Raw genomic sequence first — 22707 nt, 5'->3', positions numbered from 1 at the left:
CACAACTACACTGTAGCTTAAGAGCGCATGCTTTCTAGAACTCAAAGGAGTCCCATCAGAAAGCATATTCCCCTGCCAGTCTGACAGTCCCATTCCTCCCCTCATCCTACAGCAAGGAGGTTAAGACCCAATACACAAAACTTTGCGGAACACTCAGGTTTACAGACAGGCATATAAGGACCAAACCTAAACATCCAGGGGCAAAGGTGACAACAGGAAAAGTCTAAGCTGCTCAAAGTAAACATACAGAAGTGGGAACTTCACGAATGGATAGTAAAAGAGCTTAACAGTCAGGGGACAATTTCATGCACAGGTTCATTCATTCTTTGTCAGGGACTGATTTTTACTTTAACCAATAATTACACTATCCCAGGGCAAGCAGGTCCCATTGAGTGTCCATAACGGAGACATACTCTCATAACCTGATTATCCTCCACATGCACATTACAAATAAAGTTAGTATTTGTGCTATAACAGTTTTGATTATTCAGTCCAGGGCAGCTTTGAGACAAAACTACATTAAAAATACAGCATGTAATACTTTGATTGTATAGAATAACTGGCTTATTTTCATTTAACGAGTATGTTAGTTTTACTTCACTGGCTTTTATTACAGTATCTTCCTAGTTAATATGATGAGAATGCTATTCTTTGAACATTTTTCTGAATAACTCAGTCCGCTTAAGATTTCATAAGGCTGTCATATCTTCTTCCTGTCAGATCCCATGCTTCAAATTATTTACTCTAATTTGTATTAAGCTTGTATCCTGGCTCTGTAGACTTTCATATTTCCATAATTGATAAAACACCTAACAAAATTAAAAATTAATGTACACGATCGCCACTGGATAAGTAGCTCACTGCACTCTGTCCATGAAGATGATGCCCCAAAAAGGTGGAAGCATAGAAATGCATCGGGAATATGAAGAGTTCATTCTACTGTAGTGGAACTCCATGGTTATTAGTTGAATTATGTAAGGGAAGTGTCTGGCCCAACATTTTTTAATATAACCTTCAACAGCTAGGAGACTGGGTCTTTATGGTTATTATGTAGGCTGCACCAATGCATGTGTATGATTCCTGCATCTGCAGTATCTTTGTTTTATTAACTATGGGCAGAAGGTCACTTACTAGATAAAGTGATAGTTCCTATTAGTCTACAAAAGACAGGGTTTAGCACAGAAACAGTTATTTTCCCCCCATATTTTTTTTTAATATGTTAGAATGTTTAATGTTAATATGTAGCATTCAAATTATTACTGGAACAAGAAAACTAATTTAGACATCTAGCTATCTTGATAACTATAGGCTTTTACCAGATGTGCGAACTAGCGAGTGCATTTGCAGACTAGCATTCTTCATACATTTGCTATGAGAAACTGATACTATCAGGATACATATTAGATTCAGTCTCACAGATGTTGTATTGGCATAATTATGCCTTGAGCAGAGATGCCAGCCAAAGCACCTCTGAACACACTCCAGTAGGCTTAAATTGCTGCCATTTCACAAAACCCTGTAACTTTATCACTGATTTTGCAGAATTATGCAAAAGATCAAATTTAAACACCTGTTACACCTTGTAATTCAGTATCAGCATCATAAATATACATCAGTTTCAAATTATTTCTGTTAAAGGGAAACCAAGTGAAAAGCTAGGTATCAGCTTTGAAGAAAAACTGCTGCATTCCACTGCATATAAATTGCCCTAATTTTATTTAAACGAATCTCTGTAGTGGTACAGTATGATGCTGCATTCTTTTTTCCCCTTTAATTTTCCACTTCTATGTGGCACCCTGGCTTCCTGTCAGAAAATTATTAACATCTTTTCTGTTGAAGACACTACATTTAACTAAAGGTCTTTTTCATTTGAACACTCATGTATAGTGAAAAGATGCCAAGCCTCCAAAAATCGAAGCCCAATCCAGCTTAATGTTTCTATCCCCCCTCAAATTGTATTGATGCAAATCTGTATTCAGCATGATTTTACATTCTACAGTAGGTTCCCTTTGTCATCGTCTGTATCCCTATCAACTCGTAGATCTCATTTAGGTCTTCAAAGAACTTTTGTTAGATAACTTTAAACATGATTAATCCAGCTACTTGCTTATATTCCTTAACAGTAAAACAGGTTAGCATTTTATCTGCAAAACAGAAGGCTAGCTAGCTTTTACTATCTTAAGCAAAATGCTAAACTTCATAATGAAAACTCAAAACAGGTGAAATTCAAGCTGAATCACAAGGTTTCAAAACTGGGGGTGCGGGGAGTGGAGGAGAGAGAAAAACTTGAAGTCTCAGATATTAAACTGTGGCTGAAGACTTCAGCTTGTAGGGCTTCAATACAAAACCACATTAAACTTAAAGACTTGTGATGTACCTTGCTTTCAACTTCTCAACTTGTGGACTCATTCAAACTCTGAGCTACGAGTCAAACCCACATAAACTAAAAAAAAAAAAAAAATAAATTTTTTTTTAAATGTAAACTAAAACCAGCTGAATGACTTTTCACCTAAGCATAGCATTCTGATTCAGAAAAGACAGCTGTTGGGTGAATACTGTTTCTTTCCCTCCACCCCTGAACAACCTGGACACGAACCAGATGCTCAGACCATCAGTACCCTTAAACTTTTAGCTGCTGCAACTCATTATGCTGTTGAAGCCTTTAGAGGCAGCTTTACATTTTTCTACACCCCATATTAAAGCCAAGATTTGTGGTCCTTTAAAAATAAAGTTCTGGCTCAAAAACCAACTTGCACTCAAGTAGCCTTTCTCTATACTTACACATCAGCTTGCTAAGCAACATATTCCTTATGACCCCATCAGGACCACACGAGCAGCTCAAGGTCCTTCAACCATGCTATAAATGCTGCCTTTGACTCTATCTTGCTGAAAACAAATACTATTTAAAGTGGTGTGCTAAAAATATGACCCCAATGCAATACCAGTAGCTGTACCTTTAGTCTGTACCAAGTCAGTGTGCTGGTTTTGGCTGGGATAGAGTTAATTTTCTTCATAGTAGCTAGTATGGGGCTATGTTTTGGATTTGTGCTGGAAACAGCTTTGATAATACAGGGATGTTTTGCTTACTGCTGAGCAAGGCTTACACAGAGTCAAGACCTTTTCTGCTTCTCACCCCACCAGCGAGCAGGCTGGGGGTGCACAAGAAGTTGGGAGGGGACACAGCCGGGACTGCTGACCCCAACCGACCAAAGGGATATTCCAGACCGTAGGACGTCATGCTCAGCATATAAAGCTGGGGGAAGAAGAAGGAACTGGGGGACATTCAGAGTGATGGCGTTTGTCTTTCCAAGTAACTGTTGGGCATGACGGAGCCCTGCTTTCCTGGAGATGGCTGAACACCTGCCTGCCCATGGGAAGTGGTGAATGAATTCCTTGCTTCGCTTTGCTTGCGTGGCTTTTGCTTTACCTATTAAAGTGCCTTTATGTCAGCCCACGAGTTTTCTCACTCTTACTCTTCTGATTCTCTCCCCCATCCTGCTGTGAGGGAGTCAAGTGAGCAGCTGCGTGGTGCTTAGTTGCCACCTGGGGTTAAACCACAACAGTCATTAAGAGCGTATTCTGCCACAAACCCCTCAGCTGAGCACCCTCATCATGCGCGAAGCATGCAGATGGACAGAGATATTCGGTGAACAGGGACCCAGCAAAGTTCAACTTAGCATTACTCCCATTACTACACAGAGGGCTGTCATGAACTTTGACAAACCCTTCCAATATATTTCTCCTTCCACACCAGTTTCTTTGCCCTTCCTCACGCCAGACCTAGAAACAGTAAGCCACCTGTAAGTTTGACTGAGAACCAGAAGGGGAAAAAAACCCAAACCACGTGTTGGGAGCATTCCAGGAGCAATACCGAAAACCAGCTTTTTAAGAAAGAAATATTGACACCTTCTACAGACTTCCCTGGTAACAACTAAGGGTTCAACATGCTGTATCAGTCTTTAGATAATCCTAAACATGCAGGTCCACGTTTTCAGGGCTTTCACCGCAGTTGCTGGAAGGGACAAAGAGCTTTATTCCATTTTCATACTGTCTGAGAGCAATCTGTAATTCTGCTACTACACAGCTGCCTTATTTTGCCCCTTTTTCCTGTGAGCAATACTCATTCCAGTCTCAGCTGACCTTTTGTTTTCTGAAGCAGCAGGCATCCATACCTCAGCTAGTTCTTGAGAATGGTTCCGAACAGGCAGCTCCAAGTCCTGTCTAAGAAGCAGGCCAGACTTTCAACCTTCAGCTACTTCAGAAAGATAGATATGCGCAGCAACAAGGAAACTGCTGTTGTCTGCAGACCACAACTACTGCCCTTTCTTTAGTACTGCATATTCGGTGTTTTCCCTAAATTTCATGAGAATATGATTATTTGAGATTCTTAGATGACCAAGAATTTAAGTCAATGTAAACTTTTGGAGCATTGACCTATGATGCTTGAATACACGAGAAGATGGCCAAGGTACTGATGCAATACATGTTCCTACATTCATGAGACTATTTTCATAAAAATCTATTTTCTTCCTTTGAAAATAAGATTTAGATATGAACTTACAGGTAAGTTCTTTCGAGTGATTTCAGGTGAGATTTTTCTTCCTCTATGTAATCCCAGACAACTCCTTGTGACCAGTGTCAGTTACTGGATTTGGTAGTTATTTACAAAAAACTAAGATATTCCTTGATACTACCACGAACCAGTCGAGCACAGTCTGAAAAAATCAGTCCTCAGAAAATTTCTTAAGGACAGAGAAGAATATCACTTTAACCTCTATGAATAAACCTAATAAAACACTCCAGCACAGCTCATTTTTAGTCAAGCTGCTTATACTTGGCTATAGCACCCACACAAACCTGAAAATAAAGAAAAGGGCCCTTACAAAAAAGAAAAAGCCAAACTGTAAACAAACTTAGAGTGTGTTAGAACATTTTTCCATGGAATTAAAGAAAAAAAAAAAAATCCAGGAATGGGAAAGATGTGGGCAGCCCTCATAATGCAATGCTGAGGCTCAACATAGTGCCAGTCTTCATTTAAACGTAGCTAAGATTCTGCCAAGATAGTTGTGTCTAAGTGTTGTTATTAACCAGAGGATAATTGTGAATAAAGGAATGTGGTAAAGTCTTTTTTTTTAATCAGTTGCTTGAGGTTCTTTGGTGCCATAAACAATGCATAAACAAAGTTTAGCATGAATTATTCAACACCTAAAATATTGAAACTCATTGAGGCTTTCAAAACCAAAATTCTTCTAATTACGAACACATAATTTAAAAAGAACAAAGAACCGTGAAACATCCAGGTATCTGTAATAACTTGCCAACCTATTCTGCCAGTTTCATTTAGTTAGGCCTAGTTAGGTTTTGTTGAAAAAGAAAACCATTCTCCCCTTTCTTCTGCAAAAATTATCTAGGCCAATTATGAATGTTTGTCCCTGCAGGACTGTAAGGAAAGACAATTCTGAGGTAGCCTATCCATTTTTATGGATAGCACCCTTTTTGTAAACTTAAAAAAAAAAGACATAATCCACACATCTTAGGTTCTCCTCCTTGCCTGCACATTTCAGGTTTCGGAACAGTAGCTGAAACCTTAAGTTACAGATTCCATCTACTTTGCCACACTGAAATGAAGGACATCTGCTTCGCTGCTTAAGGAATTAGAGCTTCAAACATCCTCCAAAGTAACCTTTCACAAACACACATAAAAGAGTATCAACGAAACTAAGTCCAATAAAACCAAATCAAACAAGACCAGAGTAACTCATTGCACAAACAGCTTTTTTCTCTCCTTAACAAGTAAGGTATAAAGGCCCCCAGCAACTGAACAAATCTGCGCATCTTTGCTACTGAGAATACAATTTTTAGTATTTCAGACTCACTCCATTGTTAATACATCCAGTTAACAAAAGCTATCAGAATCACCTGTATTAAGGAAAGCCTCAGGGTTTTTTCTTTAGGTTTTTCAAAATAAAAAAGAACATGCTAATAGAAACTGTTCCTTAGTAAAATTTGTAAATTGTTTATAAGCAATACAAAATGTCTCTCCTAGAGGTTGTATTGCATTTAAATGTGGAAACATGCATCTAAAACCCTATGCATGCTAGAATGCCTCATCTAGTTTTTAAATATGTAGATGAATAACCCACTTTAGTTTCCTATTAAATTTTTAAGTTTCATATGCAGTACTATAAAATCTCATTCTATCATTTCAGATGTCTATTGATTTCACTTCGATTTAATTTAGTGAAAAACTGTTATGTCTCAACACATAATATTTCCTCACATTACTGCAGCATTTAGAATTAGCTATAGAACAGGAGTAAAGTTAGGAAAGAGTACACAGTTCACAGTCATGTCATCTCTTACTACTTCTAATGCTACTGGCTATAGTACAGGTGTTCATAAGGGGTTGGCCATTCACCCCCTCAAGGTCACTTGAGGGCAGCATGCTATCCTGTTTACGACATAAAGCATATGATGGAAAATGGGCTAAAGGCACAAGGCATAGAATGCTTTATTTAACCATTTCATCAAATGCAGTGGCAGTTGAAGCTATAAGGTTGGTCATTTAGCGATGTAGGTTTGGGATTCACACTCCCACTCTCAAAAGCCCCACTGATGCCATTAAATGCTTTGGTTTATTTGAAGTATAGTAACTGAGAAAAGCTTGTTTTCTACAAGGTTCCTTTAACATGTACAGTTCTATGTATGATCTAGTGAAGCAATAGCAGAAAAATACATCACACAGCAGGCATGTGATCTTTAACCATCCCAGCCCTCCGCCTGTGCCTTTTTCTTTCCCCTACAAAATGTTAATCTGAACAACCATATGAAAAACTATGTTGTTCAGCTAAGCATGCCCAACCGAGTTAATTAAAGCCCCTCTTAAAATCTGTAGATTAAAGAATTAGACCATTAGATAAGCAGATATGCTTCTGCATACTCCTTGTGCAACATCTGACTACCAGAATCATTTTGTTTCCACTCAAACACAGTAAGAAAGAACAGGAGGCAGCCTGCAGCTATCTTGCTTTGGAGTTCACTCCTGTCACATCACAATGGTTAGCAATGGTTGATTTACATAGTGTTTGCATGGGAGAGCATCAGGTAAAGCCCAAGTTTCTAAACAGAGCAAGACTAGTAAGTTAGTCATTGATCGGTCAGTAATAACCCACTGGTTCAGCAGAAGGGCTATCAAGAGGGACAAAACCTTTCAAATAAAGGTCAAAGAGGTTTCAGTTATTTGTAGTGATTAAAGATGCCATGGAACATTTTGCAAGAATAGGTTTTATTTATTCTGGAGTCCAGTTCTAAAATAGTTGTATTGCTTTTAGGTAGCATTTGACAGCAGCTTTGAAAAAATGCTCTGCATTTTAAATCATACAGTAACAGCTAGCATGACAGAAGGGCTTTCCTGTATCTTTTAACACTCATTTGTGGTCTGTGGTATATAGGCAACATCCAACACCAACTATTCCATAGATTCCTATTAGAGATTTATCCTCAGTGGTGTTTTGGCAATTTAGTGCTAATGCACAAATTGAGTAGTGTATATATTTTATTGCACTCTTAAAAATTCTCCGACACCCCATAGCAGTAACTGGTAGGAGTACTACAAATATAAAAATTAATTTTTAATCTACAGTTGAAGTCAGACATTTTGTATACAACCATTTAAATAACATGACTTAAACATATAACCAGGTTCATGAATAGAGGTAACATTTGTACATCCATTTTCATCTCCATCACTTTATCGCAAAGTACAAAAGAGAACTTCTTTGCCTTTATACAATGTGTTTCATTGCGAGTTTCCCTTTAGCAGGTGCTACCACAGAAATCTGCACTTTAAAAGGGACCAGAAAAATGTTCCACTGTTTACACACATCATTTAAAGAGTTGTTGTCTGGGCAAGGTTAAACCCATTTAGAACTACTAGTAAAGGCATAACTTATACATCACATTACATATTATTACAGATAACGTTTAAGGGACAAACCTCCAAAATCACACTGGAAGACTGTAACGAAGTGGACCATGCCGTTTTGGATTTGCAGCTGAAAACAGAGGACCTCTGTAAAGGCTTGCTGAACATTAAAGATGTAGAAGGGAAAGCTTGTGGAAGACAATTGCAGAAGCCAAGAGGCAAGACTACAGAGTCAGGCCGAGTCTTTCAAAGCCACATGGATGATCAGTGGGAAGGAGGACAAGCACAGGTTTCCTATACAAGGTTAGAATCAGAGAAGATGTTAGACTGAACCAGTTTCATCAACAATACTGAAGGCTTTTAAACAAATGGAAAGAGTACTAAGGTAGAACTTCACATCAAAATTGGAAGCAGCTGCCTGGATCAGACTACGCTCCCACTATCTCACCAACCCAGACCATTCCACCATTCCCTCTCAGATATATTCCCCTTATTCTCTTTCCTATTTGAGAAAGTAGGATCTGTCACACAGCCTATTACTGACTAAGTCATACTTCCATCACAGTGGGCACAATGTAGTATGTAGTTTGGATACACTGCCTGTCAAGACCAGCAGAGGATTCCAGCCCTCTCACACACTATAGAGTTAGGCTCCTAGGATTGCTCCACAACACAGAGACCATGGCAGCTGTTAGGAATATGCCCCTTGGATACATTCCCCACTACTTCCTTATTAACACAGTACTAGAACAAAACATCATCCACAGAGAGAGTGATCACAGAGGCTCTGCACAGCTTTGGTACTTCAGCAAGGCTCTTACACACTGTCACACTAAAGACTGGAAGACAGGAACAGGAATAAAGAGTAAAATAGTATGTTTTATTACAGCTACAGTAGCAAATGGATAGAACAGCAGAAAGTACTCTCCCACCTGCCAGTTCTAATACTTAGGTGTCCTGACCTGCCCTGACCTAAAAAAACTTTTAAGAAAAATAAGTAGTTTTAATTCTTGAGTATATTCCCAAGTCCTCAAAAATATCAAGAATGAAAAATAAGTGACTAGGCATCTCATTGAGCTATGCCAAAACAGTGGGTTCGTTTACATGAGGTAGAATTCTATCCACCTCAAGAGTTGCAATTGGTCAAGAATAATTACAAAACAAGCCCTAAAAGGACACATTTAGCTACAGAACGTAAAAAACATTCTTCATTGTTCACTGTATCCTGTTAACCAGCTTGAACGTAATTTTAGCTACAGAATTGGTGCTTTTTTGTTTTGGCAATCGGATGATATTAACTTCCCCTTTGTTTTTTCTTTTCCTGTTTGTACACCTGCACTCTCCATGAGCAAACAGAAACAGGATTAGTATTTTATAGTTAGCCTACTACTATACATCTGTAAAGAGCAATGACAAAATACTTTCAAAGCCCTGGAGGAAAAACAAAAACGAAAACCTTGACTTCTAACTTTAAGATCTAATTTAGTCCCCAGATAAAATAATTTAGACATAAAAATGGATATTCTTCCAAAATACTGTCTGCTTCAGATATACAATTCATGACCACAGCTATCTCACAACAGGTAATTAACATCCCAATTACTGACTCTCCAGCTACATATTTTGAAGCGCAGACTAGAAAGAACTCCCCAAAGTCTTAAGTAAATTCTAGAACAGTAGAAAGTTACTACTGGTATTTTTGATTGAAGTCTCTTCTCCCCCATACTAAGTTATGAGCTATGTAACTGTTTCCAAGTATTAGAGATTCAGTACAAACCACAATAGGCAGGTTACAATCAAACCACTGGGAGCAGTTCAGATTGCTTTGTCCCTTGCAGTCCCAGGCTAGACTCTAGCCACACTCAGCACAAAGAAAATTCCTACCATATAGTAGCAGGATAAGCCTGCTAACTGGTTGTTCAATTTTAAATGTATTCTGGTCTGAGAACAGACCCATGTCTTGGACAAGTCAAGTGAGAAAGTTACCTAATGGCCTCAGGAGCAAAAAATGCCTCAGCCTGTATCATTAAGAAATTATCTGAACAAAAGAAAACCTGATTTCCGTAGGTGAACACTCTCGAGGTGTGTCAGACTAAATAGCTCTTCATGACTAATTCATTAATTGTGGTAACAACATACTTCTCCATTACATTCAAACTACTACCTTCAGAACAGATTCATCAGAACATCCTTAGTGACGGAAAAAGGTTTATGAAGTATCTGCCTATACACTAAGGGTACAGGCTGTACTGACAATACAGCCCAAATATACTTGCTTCAGCACTTGTCCTCTTTTCACACAGTTAAGACTGTTTTCAGAACAAACAGCTCTTAAATTCCTTTCCACAAAAGAAACTTTCAGGACTGCAAAAAAAGCTGTTTAAGTCTATAAACTTATCCTATGTCATTGAAACAAGGATTTAGAATTTTGTATTGTGTTCTGCTCTTCTGGATGGCTTTCAGACATTCCTTTCTTATCCAGAATTGGAAGCTTTTACTTCTGTCAAGACTGCATCCATAATGGCTTAACTTCAGGCACTCTGACACATGCAGCTGAACTTTGCTTAGTCTAAGTACAGACTGCCATACTTCAGAACAAGAAGAGGTCAAGCTCAGGATTCCTAAACTAAAGCTCAAAATCTGCTGTCACAGAATTATTTTGTATTTTTACTGCTGAATTGCATGGCAGCAGGTAAGGCAGCTAGCTATTTCAGCAGGAATTATGGAGTACATTTCTATTGATTACAATGCTTTTCTGAAGTACATTGTATTTGCTTCTTTCTCAGTATCGCTTTATTAGTGACTGTTTAAGAAACCAGGTTTAGTGTCATGTCCCCCCCACCCCCCCTCTGTACTGGGAATACAGAATACAACATGAGCCCATCCAAGTACAGGTCTCGAGGCAAAAAACAAGGAGCAAGTTAGGAGGTATAACCAACACCAATGTTCTAATTATTCTTTCCTCTTCCACTATTAAATGCTGAGTGTTCATTTCACTAAAAGTACTTTGTAACCTCCACTAATTCCAATTCTTTATAACTTAAAATACACCACTACTATTATAAAGACCAATGGAAGCTCTGCTGTAGAACAAGGACTTGTAGCTATGTAAAGACAAGCTTTTATTATTGTGAAGACGCAGGCCCGCTTATCTTAATCCATCCCATCAGTGCCACTTAACTGCTTAACATCACTATAACTCCATGCGGAGAACTGCACTGTACACAGCTACAAAGCAAATAGATCCAATGTGACCTGCCAAGATTAACCCATGGTTTGAGAAAGGTTAAATTATCCAGAAACGCTGTACCACCCCCCCTCTGTTAGTGAAGAAGGATGTTCATTTTGTCTAGAACAATACCAAATATGGGAATAAGTAGCCACTACTCTTCTGTTTCCTCTCAAGTGTTCCTAGAATGAACCAAGAATAAAAAAACACAACGTAAACTACAGGAAGAAACCACTACTGGTCATGAGCTTGCTCTGCATATTGAGATCAGGTCTCTGTGGACTGGGTGTGCTGGTATTTCAGGCATTAAAAGCCCTGGAACCAGAATTCCTATTTACCACTAGAAAAGCTTTAAAGAGTAGTACTCATGGGAACAGCTTTAAGACTTCTGGAGAAGTCAGCTAGGTAACTGACACTACAAACTGGTAAACTAAATATTCATTTCAATATTAAAACTGTCAGTCAACAATAGTACTAGCTACAAGAAATAATCCATTCTCTACTACAGTGTGCTACTTAAGTTTAACCACTTTGTAGCCTCACAAGAGGCCCACACGCTTCATTAAATATATTCCTGAGACTGAGGACAAGGTCAATGGAGACTGTACTAAGCTCTGTAGAGAATACATATTCTCTGTGTTTGAAGGCAGTTTTAAGTTACAACAGATTAATCTCCGTTATTGTGTGTACTTTTTGAAATGAAGGCAGTTTTAAGTTACAACAGATTAATCTCTGTTATTGTGTGTACTTTTTGAAACCACAACAGAACCAATTTCAGTTGTATCAAATACAAGTTTTGTTAACCACATAGCATCACATATGCTGATTTAATAGCTAAAGCAAGTGTCAAACTGGGCAAATTCTTATTTTCTCCAGTACATTTGATCTAGTCCTTCATTGCCATGCAAATACACATTATTACATAGTGCTGTTAAGACAAGAGTGACAGTTATAGTGAAATATCTAAGCTGCTTAGGAAACCAGACTTAGTTGCTAGAAACAGGTACTCAAGATATATCTCGAGTTCCACATACTGGATACTCAGGCACTGTCAAGTCCTCTTTCACTTGGTTAGGTACACTCCTAATTTGACTTGCTCTGCTGAAGACCTACCCCTATCCTGTCATCTGAAAGTGATCACGCCTTGAACTCTGTGGTTGCAACCCAACACTGAGACAAAAAACAAGTGAAACACAGCAAAACAGCAAAAGCAGTGGCCTCTCCTACAATGAAGTCATCCTCCTTCCCCCGCCAACTCTGCTTCAAATTGAACTCAAGTTTTTGCTCATTAAAGGCCAAATCTCGAATCAGATCACCATAGACATAAGGAGTGTCATAACAGGACCTCCATTTGTTACAAACTACATTCAAGTTCACTTCCCCCCCTTCCCGTGCCAAACCTAATTCATCTTAAAAAACTCACAACAAATAGCATAGTCTGTAGAAGTTACTGCACCTTGAACTTTAAGAGCAGTCTATTTGCTGTTAGTCTATTCCTATAACCTAGGATCACCAACAGAATGGGACTTGGGTCCTTACAGGGTTCTGAAACATTTTTCCTGCAGGGACTGCCTTCAACCATTGGCAAGTAGAACGTGACAGTGGCCATCGAATATGAACCCTGAGGGGCCTGCTGAGTCCCATCACCTAGCTGGAAGAAAAATGTTGCTCCTCATACAAGCACTGTGTGCCAATGCCACCCGTCACTAGTGCAACTAGCAAATGTGAGCTTTAAGCATCTGTAACTAGGAACTCTTGGGTACACTAGGAAGAAGTGGGAAGAGATGCTTTGCAAAGCCAACAGCCACTGCAGAGCAAGTAAACAGCTAACAGTTTTGATACAGTTCAGGATAGATTTATGCATTTTTAGGTCTGTGGCCACAGACATCTCAGCAGGTTTAAGCTGCTACTCTGTAGCAGTAGGCCTATACTTGCCCCTCCACCAGAGCCAATCAATTCCAAAAAGTCACCTTACTCCAGTCTATTCAAGTCTTGCAGGTTACACAAAGAACAGCCAGAATACTCTCAAAACTGAAAACATCCTAATTGCCCTACCCTGAGAAGTTATTTTGACTTTTCCACTACAAAGACCAGAATGTGTTCATAGAAATCTTTGGTTTGCTGAATCTAGTAATTATTGACCAATATAGTAGTTCCCAGCATATATTTAAAGTTGAGGGGAAGCACTGAAAAAGGTTTTGGAGGCTACCGACAATACAGCATCAAGCCTTGGAAACATGACTGTGTGTAAGGCACAGTTTTTAAGTGGAGAAAAAAAATCTAGCCGAAGTAATTCTGTTCTTAGTGGGACTACTGTATTTTAATTGGTAAAGTCAAATATTTGTTTTCATGGATTAATGTAATTCAGAACTCAGGAACTAATCAAGTTTACATAAGAACAGTGTCAGCAGGATATTATAAGCTATAGAAGCAGTATGAAATAAAATCATGCTTCGTAATATATCAGTTTCCAAAGTATCCAAATTTTTAATTCCATTTATGGTAGGAAAGATATCAGAAGTTTCCCGACAGGAGTACTGTGTCAGTCTAACTTGCTTCCATAAAAATTTTACTGTCAAGAACCAACAAAAATTACGGAACTAAATACGATACAAGAGTCTAATACAACGATGGATTCCCATGACTAAACAGGTTTTTTTCCCCTAGATGACCACATCTTATCACTAGTTCCTTCAAAAACATGGTCTTTATTTAGATAGCAATTTGTGAGTGCCAATACCAACACAGCAGAAATAGTTATGCAAAATCGATGTTTCATTGGCCTTACCAGAAATTACTGCAGAATTATTTATTAATTCAGACTATAAGGCAGCTAGTACATCCGGGCTCAGAAAGCAAGGATGGGTGGTTTTGCAGCTTCACATCCTTTCTGGAATGAATCTCACCTAACCTGAAATTCCCCATTTAACTTAAGTATACCTGTACTATGACTGTTTTCAATTACTGTTATAAATACTTTTGCACATTTCCCTTTTGATGGGTATGTAACTGAATACAGTTGGGAATGCAGTACAGGAGAACAAATGCTTTCATGGTTGATAAACAGACAAATCAAATTCTTCCCAAATACTGAAAGAAAAAACAAATACTCAAACTTAGAAGTATGCACTTGCTTTTGAGTACCATGAAATGGCCTTTAAGATTAGTTTTGATGAAACCACTCCTTCAATATGCCTCAAGAACACTGCTTTCACTTAGCAAATGAAGTATTTTCCAGTTCATATACCAAAACATCTGCAGTAAGACAGTCAAAAACCAGGACAGTGATCAAAAGGTGTTCAGTACATGCCAGAAGAACCACAACAGCTCAAAGCCCAACTGCTAACAGAATGCTAATGCTGTACATATACATGTTTACAATACGTAGGTAAACTTTTGTCCTTGGAATATTCCTACTAGCCCCCCCAGACCTTTAGTACTTTCACACCAGATGAGCTAACAGACCATACAGGGGTTGCAACCCCAAGGACTTCAAATCTGCTGGCAGGATTTATTAAAAGAAATTCAAATACACTTTGTATCAACGTACTTCCTTACAAAGTTGGGAATAACATAGGGTTAAGAGTTACTGCAAAAGCAAATTTGGAAGCACTTAGGCATTTGTGCAGACTTGTATCCTTCAAGACAGGAAAAAAAAAAAACCAAAACAAGACAAGACAAATTCTTGACTACTGCTTGGCACTGCAAATATATTACTGACAAGATGTCCCAACTTATATCTTTCTGTATTTCTGCTATCAGCAATATACAACTCAAAGCACAAGAAAAGACATAAATCACTGCAAAAGATAACAGCATGCACTGGTAAACTGCCTAGAATTTAAAGCCTCACAAATGTTGTGGAATGTCAGACTGAAAACAGAAGACTGTCCTAGGTGTGGGATCAAACATCTGGGACCATATTATTTCACAAGACACAAGGATGCAAGATTTAAAATCCTGAGCTTTTAGAACATTTGACATGTTTTATAAAGGATATCAGGCTGCACTGTTCAGACAAGTATGACTTCAACACTTAAATTAGACAAGGCTGACCAAGAACTGGTTACAGACTCAGGCTCAGCTGATGAAGGTGAATCAGTGAGTGGTTCTGAGCTGGCAAGGAAAAAAAACCTCACACTTCCTGTACAGGGACAAGTGCAGCTAGTCACTACAAGACTGCTAGTCCTGTTTAAAGAATGCCAACAAAAACCTCCCATTTAGACTTCAGATTGCTGAACAAAGCATCAAAATAGCTTCTAGAAGCACATGTTTTTGCGTAAACCATTTATGTTCCTTTTTTGGATGAAGCAGGCTAAAGAAAGAGATCTATCATCATCATCATCCCACCCCAGGAGTATAAAGCCATCGCCTTTTGCATCCTTACTGACAGCCAGAAGTGGCTTTCACCAGAGACACTTCTGGCAGCTGAAGAATCACCCAGATGCATGAGACTAGAACAGCAGACCTGTTTTATAGTCCTTTTTACTCTCAAGACCTGCTAACATCTGGCTTCAAAGTTCTCGTTTAGTTGTTGAATTTAGTAAGTTATGTTAGTAGGTAATTCTTTGTACTTAAAAGCACCTCTTAAGTATGTTTCCCAATAAGTATCACTTCCGACGATAACTCTGACTCATGCTCCAATTACCAATACTGCTTTCCTTGTCAGCAGTCCCATTGGCTTTGTTTAAAAAAAAGTATTTTTTGTTTCCATTTAGAAAATTTCAATTCAGAAATTCACTTTACAGTTTATGAACCCAATCCACCAATGATTTTAATGCCAATTAAATGCTGCTATGTCTTCGGAAAAAGATCCTTGACCACATCCCCCTTGCTAGGCTACATTAGATAATCTTGAGCTTAGATGTACTTGCTGTTATACATGAAGCAGTAAAACTCCAAAGCTATTTACACATTTGTATGAAGCATATTTAATAAAATAGGTATAAAACACCTGTAAGGTTCAGTGTGTGGAAACGTTAGGCTGAGAAACCTTTTCCTACAACAGTAATGACTTAGTCAAGCAGAGAGAACAGATCCCATGCACGGCCAGGACATGACTGCACACCTGGTCTCCCCAAGGGGCATTCGCATTTTTAAAGAGGTCAGGGTAGGAGTAGGTGGAGGATAGGAAAGCTAGAAGATGAAGCTGAGTCAGGAGATGAGCGATAACCGTACTTCCTGGGCAGGACAGTGATCGGCATCTCAGGAACGTGGGGGAAGGGAACAGGATATGGGGAAGACTGAATTGAGCCCAGGAAGGTCTGACCAAAATGCAGCTTCTCACACCCAAGCTCCCCCAGGAGTGCAACAGGAGGCTAAGATTGCACAAGACTCCCAATGATTAGGTGAGGTGAATGTCTAAACAACTTGTCAGAGTAAGAAACAGCTCTCGGTTCTGATCTTAAGATAGAAATTTCTTGTTTACTTTCTGTCATGTTTCTCTGATATTTGTAAATATTATTTCTACTACATAGGTGTAAAAGTAAAAGCCAAACAACATACGACAGCTAACAGAGTCCTTTGGCTACAGCAGTTTCAAAAATTAGCAAGCAGCCCATATACCTGTAATGCTTCTCCATATACAAGCAATAAAAAAAAAAAAAAAAAAAAAAAAGACACTTCCACAGGAATAGTAGGAATGCTGGTCATTTGCTAGTGGCCAGCATCAACCAGAAAAGCTCCTTGGCAGACCATAGGACAGTGAGGAGATGAATGGCTCCAACAGATGAGAAAATGTATAAGAGAACCTTTATATTATTTCCCAAAAAAAGTTTAGCCTGTTACACAGATGTAAACCTCTGTACTAGATAAAGTCTCACCTTGAATATGAGTGACAAAGTGGCTTCATTCAAAAAGTTAATACTGCAAAGCCAACTCTTTCTCGCCAAAGCTTATGCCTGGTGATTTCTGTGTTTACAGAGACTGAACTTTCTCCAAATCCTTATTTTTGTAAAACAAACACATACACACACACTCTTCCCAGTTCTGAGAACTGCTTCTTTGATTTTACTCCTTCTAGTCCCACACTGTTAACTCCCAGAACAAAACCTGTTTTAATTAGGTGCAAAATCCCTTTCTAACACCGCTCTTAATGCCTTCCAGTAGCCACACACCGTCTAGACCTACAATCCAGCTTCCTAAAAAAAAAAAAAAGCAGACTGAAGTATTGCATTACAATAGCATTTTAGGAAGCTGAAAAGGAAAGCAGATCAAGTTGTCATTTATAAGCCATGTATTGTGGCAACAACCAGAACCAAAGGATAAGCAAAAACTTGACAACTTACAGGCCAACACAGTAAGGCAGATCCCAGTGTAGTCTCAGCAGAACTATGACAAGCTGTATCGGACCTCTTCACGTAACTACCGTAAGCTCACTCCTAGGGTTACCCTGGGTCCTTGGCAGAGTAAGCATAAGAGCTATGAGCTTAGGAGGAAAGATTACTTCTTACCTTTTTGTTCCCTTCCTCATCAGATGCAGCAGCTAAAACTAATCAGGTTTTATTGATATAAACGATTCTTCTTTAGCTCTGAAGATGTTTATTTACATGTTCTCCATCTGTACATTAGTAATACATGTATACTATATTAGAAGGCAAATCTAAACATGCAGGCATTTCTGATTCCTTATGCTGAAATTGAGAAAAGTACAAAAACCTTTATTCTTTGATATATCTTAGAGCAGTGCATGACCATTTAGATGGATGTCACTTTTACACTAACTTGTAAAACTGGGAACACATTAAACTGGTATTTATGAAGGAAAAATGTTTAAAATTATTACAAAAGGAGCTGAGAAGACTTCTCTAAAGAGATGTGCAGCTTCTTAGTGTTTCAAGCAAGGAAACATACTTTCCGTGTTAAGATGAGAATATTATTAAGATTTTACTGAGAACTCAGTGAAAGCTTGACAACATTTCACAGGCTAACTATCACAAAGGCTCTAAAAAAATCTTGTTTTAACTTCCCCCATTCCACATACACAGCAATGCTTTAAGATGAGGCAATAAGACTAGGGCAAGTTATCCCTTCAAGTTAAGAAAGAGTGGCTGAAAATAGTTTAATTAAACTACTAATAGCATTGTCACCCCCTTTTCCTTCACAACAAGCTAGTTATGGAGAGAGGGAGAAAGAAGCAATTATGAAAGGCAAAAGAAATTATAAGAAATGCTTAAGATGTACATACATACACAATTATGTGTTGAGTTTTCACTTGCAAAAGCTGCATTTAGGAAACTTAATGCATACATTAGTGTTTCCTGAAGAGAGTGCTCTAACATACACAATATATCCATAGATCATTCTAGAGGTCTTAACCAGAGAGAAACAGAGGCAAGCATGCATACAACGTAAACCTAAACAAAACACATTAAGTATGAATCACTAGCTTTGCTATTGAACATGCTACTATGTTTTACTATATTTTATATATCAGACAGAAACACTATAGAGCTGGAAGACTTTTCCAGTAATGCACCTCTAGACGTAATGCAAAGCACATGCTGTTACCCTCTCAACTATTCCACATTTGGCAGAGAGCAGGTTTGAGCTTATGCTACTGTCTGCAACACCAGACACAAAAGCACCCTTCAAATACAGAAGCATCAGTGTCTTGCTTGTGACTTTCTTGCAGGAAAAAGACGTAAGATAGTATGAGGTCCCAGTTCACATCACACACTAGCTGTTTTAGGACCAAATTCTAAAGGCTAGCAAGTCCTTTCAGGCTAATTGAGTCATTTTCATTTCTGCAGACTTCCATAGGCACAATCAAGATGTGCCCAGCATCTTGCTGGATTGGGCTATAAATATCTGACCTCTACTGATGTCAAGCTATGTTGAACTGCTATAAAAAGGTTCCTTTTTAAGAATCAACCTTCCACCTTTGTTGAAGGGGTAGAAACAAGACACCAAATATGCCCAGATAAATGCACATACTAACTGCAGTGCTACAGAAAAATGCTTAGCATTGAAATGCTAGTTAAAGGCAACATATAAACACTTTTTTCTTTTTCCTTAACATAAGTGAATTGGACAACCCTTGCTTGCTCAACAATTTGTGAGTTACTTCAGGTACTGCTGAACCTGCTTTCTCTTGGAGCCTTCCCTTCTCACCCTCTGCAACAAAGCAGTATAAAACTTTGGCAGAAGTAATCTAGAAGAGAGATTATGCAAAAGCAGGCAAATCACTGATGGGTTGTTGTTGGGGTGTTTATTTGGGTTTGTGTTTTGTCCTTTTGTTGTTTTGTTGGGTAGCATTTATGCCTTAGAAACAGTATTGTGTTTGCTGATTAATGTTCAATGTTTTATCCTTAGGAGACTCAAAGCCAGCTGACAGTACTCAGGGGAACAATCTTTCTCTGAAGACTACAGCACTTTAAATGAAGGTTCAAGATCACACTGTCACATTCACATGACAAGATTTTTGTAACATGATACAGATTCTCTATCCAAGTCTAGATAAGATCCACCAATGCGTCTCCATGAACTACCCAATGACACTATGAAGGTCCAAACTCACAGTACAAAAGCAAAAGCTGCATAAAGGTCACTTGACTTTACATTTTACTTCAAGCAAGTTTCAGCTTAGTTTTGCTAAGAGGTCTCCCGAACATTAAGGATCCAGTCCTTTACTGGAGTGGGACTACTTTGCACTTACATAATGCACATTTTTGAAGACTTACAAGTTGCAGCTACGCTGTTAGGGGCTTTAGCTTATTTTGAATGTTAAAAAACATGAAATGCAAAGTTAACAAAATGGATGCATTTCAAGAGAAAAATTTCAACAGTTGCCACATGTTCCTTAAAACTGTCAGCTTTAATGGCAGTTTTGCCCCCCTGTTGCTCATTCCCACCCTGTACTGCAGCGTATTACAGTCAAACAGCTGACCCATTCCATGTCTGCAGATCTCCTCCTGAAACCACACTGTTAACCAGATATAAATATTGACCTGGATTAAAAATAAACCAGCAAAAAAGTGCATACATAATGCTAAATTGCACAGACCTGCACAATCTTGCCAGCAGACCTGAGCGGGGCAATACACCACGGCACAGGGGCCAGAGAACAAGCCACGTTTACACCAGCATCACCTTTATATGCTCTGCAGAGCATATGCAGAGCCTCTGCTGACTTTGACTGCATGAGAAACATGAAACAGCTACAACTGATGTCAGTGGTAACTCATTATCCTGCACTGTGGACTCTGTCAGAACAGGAAAAGTTCACTCTAAGGTCTACAGATACAATACAGCAGAAAAGAATTTAGAGAACACAGAGCCCTCCTATGACATTCTGCTTTTTCCCCCCCTTCCACAGAAATCAAAATTGTCAAGACAAAAATAAAGGAAATAACGTGAATTTTCTATACAGCACAGAGAATGAGTATAAAGTTTCAGGATACTAGTAGCATGATTCATGTTCATAAGCAGTCATTTTAAGTCCTGCCAGGCAATCCTTCTGCCAGCTTTCCAAGTTACAAAATACTATCTTCTAATGATTATCAACCAATTGTTTGGGCACAATTCTTAGAAAAAGCAGTAATTTTAAAAACAATTTTTTCTGCTTTTGTTGTAATCATTACCTACAGACAATCTTAAAAAAAAAACACAGTTCACAGTAGCTTGAGATATCACAGTGAAAAAGATTAATTCAAGACTACTTCAGTATCAAGTTAAAAGCTGGAGAGCAACTGCCTGAACAGTTCCCCAAAAAGAATATCCTGTGGAAGAAACTAGTTCTCTCACTTTGATAAAGTAAGGCTCATCAAGTATGTCAGCAGTTAGCTACATGTATTTACAAGAACTGTATTCTGATTAAACCCTTTCATTAAAAAAGAATTAATGGAGTCCACAGCAGATCAACTAACAGACTCGCTGATCTCAAAGTATTATTGTTAACAGGTAGACATCTCTGAAGTACCTGCACCAAGATCTTCCAGCCCCATTTAACCTGTCAGCAGCCTAAGCAACGATACATAATCTCTACTAGGAAGTCCTTGAGTGCCACAGGTGTCTGTGACCTAGCAAGTACTGAGGAGCAAAGGTTATGGTTAGAGAGTTGATTTGAACCACCCGGCTAAACAATCAATTCACAGGGAACACAGGTACCTATCTCATTCAAAGCTCCTTACCAATAACGGGGCAGTAAGAGCTGGTGGTATCGCTATCCCTGACTGCGGCAGAAATTTTAGTTTCCCAACCTCTGCAATGCTTTATTTAAAGCAAAGACTTGTGCTCAACATAAGCGTAACCAGGCACAACTGTACTTGCCTCGGGAAGTGAAAGCACAGGCAGTGGCAACAAGAGGGGCATCCTTTAAAAGGATACTGGGAGCAAAAGGCCCAAGCTAACACTCCACGTAAGTCAGTAAAGCTCTGAATACGCAAGGACTAGGCTGGTCAGTCTTTAAAACTTAACCTTAGTTAAGCTTTAGTAGGAATAACACAAACGTTTTCCGAGTTATCTTAACTCTCAGATCTTTAGTATTGCACTTCAGAACAGCTTTCAGTGAATCGCTTGTTTTAAGGTTACAGATTTTAGCCTAGTTTATTACCACATCAGATTCTTCACTACTTACTCCAAGTCCTTTCTTAACCAGTAGTCATAATCGTTACTCGGATTACTTCAGGATGAAAGCTACTATCAATCATCAGGAGCCAACTACTAAAGATAAACCAGGTTCAGCTGCCGAACCTCAACTCTTCCTCAGCCTAGCGTTGACGTGTTTTACCAGTATCGCATCCCCTTATCACGACAGACACTGAACGGACCCAACAGCTGCAGCACCCAGACACCCTGGCTTCGGGAGTCGTGTCTGCCGCGCACACCGACGTTTTCTTGCCGCCTGTCATCAGGCCACCTGCTCGCAAGCCGACCGGAGCCGACGCCGATGCTCGGACACGGGTGCCAGAAAACAACAGCTCGGGGCGGGCGCGGCGGCGGGTCCCCAGGCAGCAGCCCCTCGGGCAGCCGCCGCCCGAAGCGGAGACGCGTCACCTGTCGCTCAACAACGCCGTCGCGTTACCTGCGCGCAAGATTCTTCCTACTCGAGGCCACCAGCAGGCAAACCCTGTTCAGATCCCAAACGCCGAGAGGCGACGGCGGGCGAGGCTGGCGCTCCGCGGGGGGCCGCCGGCCCTGCCCCCCCGCCCCGCGCCGCGGGACGGGAGGACAGACGGACGGGCGGCCCCGGGCTGCCTCGGGACGCGACCGGAGAGCGAAGCCGCCGCGCCCCGGCGGCGGCACCTCCCCGGGGCCCGCAGGGCCAGCCGCGGCCCGGCTAGTGCCTGGCACGGCCCCGCTTCTCAGCCGCCGGCGCCGGTTACACAACCGCCCCCTCGCCACGGCCCCTCCGCAGCGCGGGGCAGGGAGCGCTGCCCGCAGCCCCTTCCCGGCAAAGCGTCAAGAAACACAACAGACGGGCGCCGAGAGCAGCCGCCCGCGGCCCCGCGCCTACCATCGCGGCTCCTCCGCGCTCCGCTGCCCGCGGCTCTGCCCAGACACGCCGGCGCCCCGGGACGGACGGACGGAGGGAGGGTGGGAGGGGAGGGAGTGA

General features: G+C 40.0%; 1 protein-coding gene across 2 annotated transcripts in view; it reads right to left on the bottom strand.

Annotated features, from left to right (window-relative positions):
* MYO1E (myosin IE) overlaps positions 1–22707 on the bottom strand; it is a 102893-nt gene extending 80186 nt beyond the window's left edge. For both annotated transcript variants that reach the window (XM_049812988.1, XM_049812991.1), the window contains exon 1: positions 22609–22707. In XM_049812988.1, the coding sequence (XP_049668945.1) occupies positions 22609–22611 (3 nt within the window). In that variant the 5' untranslated portion in view covers positions 22612–22707. The remainder of the gene's footprint in view (positions 1–22608) is intronic.

This window comes from Accipiter gentilis, chromosome 10 (assembly GCF_929443795.1).
Source record: "Accipiter gentilis chromosome 10, bAccGen1.1, whole genome shotgun sequence".
In the NCBI taxonomy this organism is placed as follows: domain Eukaryota; kingdom Metazoa; phylum Chordata; class Aves; order Accipitriformes; family Accipitridae; genus Astur; species Astur gentilis.
The sequence above is the reverse complement of the archived record's forward strand: the minus strand, read 5'-3'. Positions and strand labels throughout refer to the sequence as shown.